General features: G+C 31.0%; 4 protein-coding genes across 5 annotated transcripts; 2 read left to right on the top strand and 2 right to left on the bottom strand.

The window, feature by feature from the left end:
* Positions 1–50: 50 nt before the first annotated feature.
* LOC134835028 (uncharacterized) lies at positions 51–895 on the bottom strand. Its single transcript, XM_063849879.1, has 4 exons — positions 727–895; positions 502–669; positions 401–437; positions 51–339 (listed from the first exon to the last, which is right to left on the bottom strand). The coding sequence occupies exons 1-4, from the start codon at positions 791–793 to the stop codon at positions 168–170; spliced, it is 444 nt and encodes a 147-aa protein (XP_063705949.1). The 5' UTR covers positions 794–895; the 3' UTR covers positions 51–167.
* Positions 896–1,952: 1,057 nt separating this feature from the next.
* On the top strand, positions 1,953–3,486 carry LOC134834767 (protein-L-isoaspartate(D-aspartate) O-methyltransferase). Its single transcript, XM_063849541.1, has 5 exons — positions 1,953–2,100; positions 2,161–2,300; positions 2,354–2,589; positions 2,649–2,823; positions 3,102–3,486. Exons 1-5 carry the CDS (start codon positions 2,046–2,048, stop codon positions 3,180–3,182), a joined length of 687 nt encoding a protein of 228 aa, XP_063705611.1. The 5' UTR covers positions 1,953–2,045; the 3' UTR covers positions 3,183–3,486.
* Positions 3,484–5,501, top strand: LOC134834766 (rRNA methyltransferase 3, mitochondrial). The gene is made up of 2 exons (XM_063849540.1): positions 3,484–3,501; positions 3,924–5,501. Exon 2 carries the CDS (start codon positions 4,084–4,086, stop codon positions 5,431–5,433), a length of 1,350 nt encoding a protein of 449 aa, XP_063705610.1. The 5' UTR covers positions 3,484–3,501; positions 3,924–4,083; the 3' UTR covers positions 5,434–5,501.
* A 938-nt stretch (positions 5,502–6,439) lies between these two features.
* On the bottom strand, positions 6,440–9,135 carry LOC134833152 (5'-nucleotidase domain-containing protein 3). Of its 2 annotated transcripts, XM_063847379.1 has the most exons (4): positions 8,811–9,135; positions 8,354–8,757; positions 6,704–7,677; positions 6,440–6,617 (listed from the first exon to the last, which is right to left on the bottom strand). In XM_063847379.1, the coding sequence occupies exons 1-4, from the start codon at positions 8,971–8,973 to the stop codon at positions 6,614–6,616; spliced, it is 1,545 nt and encodes a 514-aa protein (XP_063703449.1). In that variant the 5' UTR covers positions 8,974–9,135; the 3' UTR covers positions 6,440–6,613. The 2 variants fall into 2 exon arrangements, with proteins under 2 accessions (XP_063703449.1, XP_063703450.1); XM_063847380.1 differs by having other exon boundaries at positions 6,440–7,677.
* Between the last annotated feature and the right edge of the window lie 280 nt (positions 9,136–9,415).

The raw sequence follows: 9,415 nt of genomic DNA, 5'->3' as shown, positions 1-9,415 counted from the left end.
TGAATATCTGAAGGTAACTGAAAATATTTTTGATTATTGTATTGGCCTAATTTCTCCAATCCGTTCATTTCATTTCCCATTTTAGGCTATGAAATTTAAGTAAAATTTAAAAATGAGCTCCAAAATGGGGTTTCGATGAGAAATCAAGATGAAAAGACAACATTTGATTAACGAAGTGACATTATTATTAGAGCAAAAGTCGTTGCTGCTACCGTTGTTAGCCATGAATTTTGCATTCGTGGTCCAGAATTGCACAAATCTCCTTGACAGAAACACATGAACACCTTTTTATGGTTGTAGATTGTATTGGCACATCTGTCTTCTGAATCGCTGGGTCCTCTACAAGAATTATTTTCATTAAAAATATGAAAAATCTTCATTAATTAGTGAAAATTTTTACCTTTGAACACACATTCGTTGAGTTGCTTGATCAAAATCTATAAAAAAAAAAATATTTTTTACTAAAAAAAATTAATTTGGAGACAAAATTCAAAGACGTACCATCAGCTCCATCGATTCCCTCAATGACCTTTCCGCACCAACCACTTGCACACGGGACATGCGTTAATCCGTGTTCCATTTCGACAGCCGTTGAATTGTACTTGAATGGGTCCTTACAACTACCTAATTCGCCCCGTGATCGACATTGGTAACAACGACGGAGGATTCCTGTGACGAAAGACTCGAAGGTGAAAGAAGAAAGTAGACGTGAAACCTGAAACTTACCATTTGTCATGGGTAAAGTTAATGCTATTAATAGCACGAGTATTTTCCAATAATGTCTGTTGTTCATAATCTCTCTTTTTTGATCACATTCGATTTATTTTAATTTTTTTAATAAATTAGTTAAAATAGGTAGGAGAAAGGAATTTGAATTGCATTCTCTGTTGTAAATAGTGACAGGGAACGGACGAGGATGGAGTAACGTTTGAGACGAATGTAAGTTATAATTGACACTGTGCCTTCATAAATAGTGTTTAAGACTACATTTTAAGTAACAGGTCGACGAAGTGCAGAAAGAGCAAAAAAACACTTTACAAATATAAGAAAATATTTGAGTTTAATCAGAAATTCAATTTTTTTTTCTAAGTAAGAAAAAATCAATTAATTCGAATCTATTTTTTTCAAGAAGCACAAAATAATTTGTTCGAATCTTCATGCAGTTTTCTCTGATGAAATTTAATAAAACCATTTTTCATGAAAAGTCAAAGAGGATTGTCAAGAAAGTTTTTATGCAGAATTTTATTTCGTCACAACAATGAAGAATTGATGCAAATTAAGACTTGGAAGCCCAACTAAAATAAATAAATTTAAAACTAAATTGATAAAAATCGAAAAAGTCAAATCAATTATTTGAATTGAACTATCCATAAATGACGGAATACACTGAATGTACTGAAGAATTTGAAGAACCAAGTAACTTACTTTTACTGAGAATATACTTTTTTTCTATTCGGGCTCATCTACTGCTTCATGTTGTTAATTGAATTCAAACTCTGAACCTCAAAATCAAACCAAGTATCATAAACTGTGAAACATTGAAGTAGTCAACATCCACGGTTCCATCAAAAAAAAACCAATAGAGCTATGTAACATCTTTCAAGCACAGAATCTTCGCTAACGTTATGCAGAACGATCTTCGTTAAGACTATAAAAAACAGCTCAAAGCCTATCAGCTTATGAGGAAAGTGAAATTAAAAGTCAAATATCCAAAAATGTTGTTAGGTCACCTATATATATTTTAGAATATATAATGGATTTCAACAATAAGAACAGCAAAGTGCTAAAAAATCACAGAAATTAACGTAACAAAAGACATAATTAGTTTAAAACAAGAATTAAATGATATTTTTCAATTAAATACCCTCCCCATTATGTTAAAAATTTACTTTCCCCCTAAAGTTATCATTATCATTCGTCTCACATTGGATTGAATTAACGTCAAAAAAATCGCCTTCTTTGTTTTGATAAATTTTTCACAGTTTTCCAATTAAATTTCCATCATTGCGAGACATTCTGCACTCTTAACTTTTATAAGATTCTGCATGGCTTGGCGAAGTACAGGTGCAAATAATCGCGATTTGTGTAATCAACTGAGAGGTATTTTCTTCAGAACTTTTCAAATGAAAAAAAATTCATTGTTTTTCTTATTCGAATCAGAGTACGGTGTCATTAAATCAGATGTAGTCTACAATGCCCTTGCAAATACCGACAGAGGATTTTACACACAAACAGCTTATCCGTATGTCGATTCTCCGCAACGAATAGGATATTCAGCAACAATTTCCGCGCCTCATATGGTAAATTCTTAAAATTTTCATTATGAAAGGATTTAAAAAAAAATTTTTTTTAGCACGCCTACGCTCTCGAACTATTAAAAGACCATTTAAAGACAGGCTGTAGAGTACTCGATGTCGGAGCAGGCTCTGGCTTTCTCGTTTCCGCTTTTGCACGTTTTTTGAATCAAGACAAGGCTCCCAATCCAGAAAATGGTATTGTCGTCGGGATTGAACATCATCCAAAACTTGTTGAATTAGGAATTAATAATATTCGACAAGATGATGCTTCGTTAATCGACAGTGGACAAGTGTAAATTATTTCATTAAATTTTCTTTAAAAAAAATATTTTTAATTTTTTTTTTTCGTAGAATGATCATCGAAGGCGATGGAAGATTGGGCTACAAGGAAAAAGCCCCGTATGACGTAATTCACGTTGGAGCAGCAGCTCCTGAGACACCGCAAGAGCTTATAAATCAATTAAAACCGGGAGGGAGACTGATTGTTCCTGTTGGTCCTGCCGGAGATACACAATATCTGGAACAGGTAAAAATTTCCCCTTTTTACTTATATTTCGCTAACACAGTACGAGTCACATTTCGTATGAGATTCATGTGAAAACAAAAAAACTGTTTGATTAAAACTTAACTTTTTTAATTTTATCCTGAAGGGACCCTTACTTCGGTTTGAGAGTCCCAAGTTAACGAAACCAAAAATAATTTTAGAGCATTTTTAGTGCCTAAAATCCTTTAAAATTTGAAAAAAATATTTTTTTTTTATTTTTTAAAGGAAATTTTTTTAAAATTTTTGTTTTTTACTTTCAGTACGACAAAAAGGCTGATGGCACAGTGACAAAAGAGAGGCTTATGGGTGTCATGTACGTTCCCTTGACTGACCTGCAATGATATACGAGTTTGTTACATTGTTGTTTCCAAGTCATAACCCTTCGTTCGTGGAAATTCAACTTTTGCTTGGTGATAATTGTACTAATTTTGGTTCTGATCAAATATTTAAGCATCTTCGGCGTGTTCTAAATGAAACACAATGTAACAATTAATTTTAAATAGCTTAAAATTTACGAAATTAAATTTAATTTAGGCCGTTCCAAATTTTTTTTCGATGTTTTTGTCCCAAAAAAAAAAAATTTTCAAAATGGAGGGGGGGAATAAAAAAAAGTTTTGAAATAGTTTTTCATACAAAATGACAAAATTTAAACAATTTTTGGTAATTAATGAATATTTTAGTTATTTATGGTATCTACATTGAGATTTAATAATTTAAAATTGAGTTCAAAGTATTTCAAGTTAAAAATTTAAACAATAAAATTTCGTAAAAATAACTCAAAAAATTTTTAAAAAAATGTTTTTTTTGAAAAAATTTTGAAAATTTATTTATTTATTTTTTTTTTTTTTTTTAAATTTGAAAAATATGTTATTTGAAAAAATTTTAAAAATGTTTTTGTGTAAAAATTTTTAGAGTAGAAAATTCATCTTAAATTTCATTTTTCAATAAAAAAAAATTCTTGAAATTTGAAAATATTTAAAAAAAAATTAAGTTTCTTGACAAAATATGAAAAAGATCAAAAAACGGTAAATTTTGATGAAATTTTTCACTTTTTTGGATTCTCGACTTCTGAAATGGGGCAGGGGACAAAAACAAAAAAAAAATTGGAACGACTTTAACGATTTTTCGTTTTAAAATTCAAATGTCGCACATGTGAAAGTCGCCTGTGTTACAAAAATTGACACATGCTTTGTTTATCAATAAAAATAACTGAGTCTGAATCTAAATTAAACCAAATTTACGATGAATTACCGCTTGATCCGACAAACTATTAAGATTTTCGAATCACACAAAGGACTTTTCACATCACGAACATCAAATTTCGCTCAAAATCCCGTAAAATCCTTTCATTTTGGCGTCACATGTCTCGCACCTCGTTTCGCCAAAGACACAAAAGAGCATGAAATCATTGAACTGCCTTCAGAAGAGCCGGCTTCCGACAAAAAACCGAGAAAACCTTCGGATATCCATCAATGGCAGGAAGTCGAACACGGGATGTTTCACACAAAAAAGTCAAAAACTGTCGAAATTCCCAAAATGAAGTTCAAAGGAAGTCGAGCTTTTGTTCAGAAAGATGCACCTTTCGACATGAATGAAATCGACAAGATATCCAAGGGCGGTAAAAAACCTAAAAAAGAGAATTTCAGACCTCCTCAGCCGAAAAAAGAGAAAAAAGCACCTGAGGAAAGATACGATCCTGACATCGGAAATTATTTGAAACTCGAACGCGATGATCCAATAATCGATAAAATCATGATGAGTGTGACTTCGAAGAAGCATCAAGAAAAAACCGAACGAAAACTCGTTCTCGAGGGACGTCGTTTGATCCAAGAAGCCATTGAAGCGGGACTTCAACTCGAAACCCTGATTTTCAGCAAAATTGAACAAGTTAAACCGATTTCTAATGAAATTCTCCGTTCAAAAGCCAAAAAATACAAAGTCGCGAATCACAATTTGAAGCTTTGGAGTCAACTTACTACCACGCCAGGTATTTTAGGCATCTTTAATCTCCCGGCAAACTTCAACGAACTCATCGAAAAGCGACGACGCCCGACAGATGTCATGCCCGTGACCATCATCTTGGACAATATTCGTGAACCGAACAACATGGGAGCGATAATTCGTGTTGCTGCTGCTGCTGGCGCCGATCAAATTATTCTCACAAAGGGCTGCACAAACCCATGGGACTTGAAATGCATTCGAGGCTCGTCAGGAACGCATTTTAGCGTGAAAATTATCGGACCTGTTGAATGGAATGAGGTTGAGGAACATCTGCCAGACACTTATAATTATTACATCGCCGACAAAGAATCGAATAATGAGAAGCTTCCGTTGCTCGATTATTATTCAGTCGATTTCAGCATGTCGCAAGAAGGAAATAAACATCTTGTGCTTGTGATGGGAGGCGAATCGCATGGCGTTAGTGAAGAAGCGAAGATTATTTTGGAGGAAATTTTAGCACAAAAACTTGGAAATGGGGCAATTGTGCGGATTCCAATTGTGCAAAAGGTTGATAGTTTAAATGTGGCTTCAGCAATGTCAGTTTTGCTCTTTGAGATAAGGCGTCAACTGAATTTAAGTCAAAATGAATGAATAGTATTAGATAGTTTAGAATAAATTTGACAGTGAAAAATATGAAATTTTTGATTTTTTTAATGAAATTTTCAAGTTTTGAATTTGAAAAAGGCTCAAGAACGTTAAATTTTTATAAAATTGTCTCAAATTTTGAAAAAAAAGGTAAAATTTAAAAAAAAAAAATATTTTTGAATTTTTGACTTTAAATAAATTTTTTAAACTTTTTGCTCATTTAAAAATTAAAAATACGAAAAATTTTGTAAAAATTATGAAAACTGAAATTTTTTATTTTTTTTTTCAATTTTTAACATAATTCTACATTCGAAAAAAAAATATTTTTTTTACGTATTTTTACGTATTTTTTACGTATTTTTTTACGTATTTTTTACGTTTTTTTTTTAATATTTTAAAATTTTCAACGAAGAACCATCAAATAGAAAATTCAAAGAAAATTTATTTTTTCTTAAATTTTTTCGTAATAAAATAAATTATTGACAAAAATTACTGTAAAAATACTGAAATAATTATATTTTTTTTTTAATTTGTGAATTATTAAGAGAATTATTATTTTTATAAAATTCTTATTTTTTTTATAAATTAATAAAAAAAAAAATAAAAATGTGTAAAATCTTACCTCAGAGCATTTTAAGTTAAAATTCTTTTCTTTTTTTAATTAAAAAAATTAAAATAAAAAATTAAAAAAAAAAAATTAAGAATTTTATTTTAAAATGCTTTGAGATAAGAATTTTGCTCATTTTTAATTTTTCTTTAATTTTTTTTTTAATTTTAATATTTTAAAAATTATTCATTTTAACATAATTTTTAAAAAATTCTTTTAATTTAAATTTAAATTATTAAGAAATTAAATTTAAATTTATTTGAATTAACTTAATTAATTAATTCAAAATAATAAAAAAAATAATTAAATTAATTAAATTTAATTTAATTTAATTAAAAAATTATTTTTTTTCCGAAAACTCATTGAAAAAGTAAACTCAAAATTTTTGTAAATTTAAATATCAGTTTTATTTATTGTCTCTAAATAACATGCTTTAATTCTTTTAACGTTCAATATTTTTAATTTATTGCAACAAAAGTGGTCTGGTTAACGTTGTCTTTGTCAAAAAATGTAAGAAAATAAATTGATCCCAACAGAAAATCGTGGTTCATAAAAGTTCAAAAGTCCCATAAAAAACATTTAGCTAAAAATAAAATAAAAATTCAACATAATACAAGAAAATAAGCGTTACCGTTCGTCAAAAAAAGTGCAAAAAATCACGAGTCTTACATGAAATACGACGAATATTCGTGCGGCATGACTCCCCGTCTCGGATAAAAAGTGTGATTAACCGAATAATTAATCAAATTGGTGATATTCCCTGTGTAAATGTCGGCGAAACGGAACAATCTCCGCGAAAAATACGTCGGATTGTGATACGTGCGAAACACACTTCCAAATTGTTCGTTAAAAATTTTCTTCGTTTCCATCCTTAATTCATCCCTTTCGAGCATCCATTTTCGGCATGCTTGTCTCGAGTTTTCCGATTCATCGTCTTGCACATCCTCAATGAGTTGCGTCAACATTTGCAGCCAATTTGCGTTCCGTTTGAACTCGACGCGATTCAATTTGTCAATTTCGCTCGTCAATTCGTCGATAATGGCACCCGTGCGCCATCCATGCTCCAACGTGACATCCGCCAAATCCGAATACGGATGATCGCCAAAGTACAACACGGAATTTCCGCACCATCCCGTCAAACTTTCGAGCTGCTTCACCGTTCCTTCGTAGTAAATGACGCCTTTTTCGAGTTTCGTGACTTTATCCCAGCGTTGACTGCCCTTCGCTTCGTCATAAATTCGGATGGGACGCGAATCTTCGGTGAAAAATTTCGGTTTGCGCGCTTGAACGATGACCACGTCGAAGAAATCGCGCCAATTTTCGCCAATTAGCATCGTCATGCCGCAATTCACGAAGTAAAACGGGCTGTTTGTGACGACGAATAATTTTTTGCCGGCATTTTGCAGGCGTTGGAAGAAAAATTTGAGATCCTTGTTCTCGTGAATGTATTCACGAACGTTTTTCGTTACGAGACCATGCATTATGGGATGCGAGCTTTGCACGGAATTCTTGACGTCACGAAAGAGAATTTCTGGATGGTAATCGATGCCGTTCCGCACGAAATATTCTGTGACGTTGCACAAGAGACCCATTTCGGGAACGCTGAACAAGTCTGCTAATTGAACCATTTTCGGCGAAGAGTTCTAAAAAAAATAATTTAAAAATTAAAACTTTTTTCAAAATAAAAAAAGAAATTAATTAAACAATTTAAGAAAAAATTATTAAAAAAATTATAAGCAATTTTTTTCAAGAAAAAATTAAAAATTTTAAACAAATTTTTCAATAGAAAAAAAAATTAAAATAAATGAAAAATGTGAAAAATTAATTTTTTTATAAATTTTTTCAAAGAAAAAAAAAATTTGAAAAATTCAAAAAATTTTTTTCGAAAAAATAATTTGAATTTTTTTTTAATTTAAAAAAAAAAAAATTAAAAAAACAAATTTAATATTTTTAGCAATTTTTGTAAAAAAAAATAATTTTTAGCAATTTGTTTCAAAAAAAGGTTAAAAAAATGTTAAAAAGTAATTTTTTTTTAATTTTCAAAATAAAAAAAAAATAATTAAAAAAATTAAAAAATGTTAAAAAATCAATTTTGACTAATTTTTTCAAAAGAAAAAAATTAAAAAAAAAATAAATTTATTTTTAAAGTAATTTTTTTTCAACAAAAAAAAATTAATAAAAAAATTTAAAATAAATAGAAAATGTGAAAAAATAATTTTTAAAAATTTGATTCAAGAAAAAAAAATCAAAAAAATTTAAAAAATTTAATTTTTTGTAATTTTTTAAAAATTAAATAATTTTTTTTTAAATAAAACTTACATAAGAGTATTTTGTGTGTCCCTCGACGTACGCAATAGGAATAATTCGATTTTTATAAAGATCCAGCACTTCTTCGTCCGTCAAGGGTGTCAATCCTCTGAACACAGATCCGAATTGGACTTGAAGGAAGCAATCCAGCTTAAGTAAAACTCCCTTTTCGATGTCATAATGCAAGCCACGCACCGCAAAATCGGGTTTGTAGTCCAAATCTCGGATTCCCGCGGGATATTTATACTTGTCGATCAACAAATCTCGTCCTAACGTGTAAAGAAGTCGATCTAACGAAGGTTTATAGCATGCCAGCGTGTAATCATAATCGAATCCATACACTTCAACTTCCTTCAAATCGAGTTCGTTGCATGCGAACACTCCGTTTATGTTTACGTCGGTTGGTAACTTTTTGGCTATAAAATTAATCAGTGAAATTATGTAATAAGAGACCTTGCCAGAGACTTACATTCGAATTTTTCCTTCGTTTTGCGGTACAAATCGTCGTAGAAGGATGTTGGCTTCTCCATACCGCCTGTGGCTTTGTAGAAGGAATATCCTCGCACATTGAAACGTCGTCTTAATCCTAGCTGAGATAAGTTGCATAATTTCGAGTTGAGTGTTTTGAACATTTTCACGGGTCTCCCAGACGATAATTCTCGCTAAACTAATGGTAACTGTTGCACTTACGACCTATTCGACTAATTTATGACTATGGCAGATCGGTAAACAAGAGTTTTCTTCGCGACAAAACAAATTTTTTACGGCCTCATTCTTTTTCAATGTTCGCTCTGTTGTGGTTCAATGTTAAATGAGAAGTTGAGCGAGAGAGGCGCTAATATCACTTCCATGATTTCCAATATCACTTCCATTATTCCAGGCTGGATGTCTGTTTCTATACACATACACGGTACGATGATGTCTGTACGTCGCTACAGAAACCCGTATGTGAGCATAGTGTTTGTACAGAATTTTTTTCTGTGAGCTGGGAAATGTACAAAACCATTTTCTGTGAGCTGGGTCACGTACCGACATTTGATTGTCACCTAGGGCTGGTCAGAAGTCGTTGTTTGA

The sequence above is a fragment of the Culicoides brevitarsis genome, chromosome 3 (assembly GCF_036172545.1).
Source record: "Culicoides brevitarsis isolate CSIRO-B50_1 chromosome 3, AGI_CSIRO_Cbre_v1, whole genome shotgun sequence".
Lineage (NCBI taxonomy): Eukaryota > Metazoa > Arthropoda > Insecta > Diptera > Ceratopogonidae > Culicoides > Culicoides brevitarsis.
This window is presented reverse-complemented; position numbering and strand designations above follow the sequence as displayed.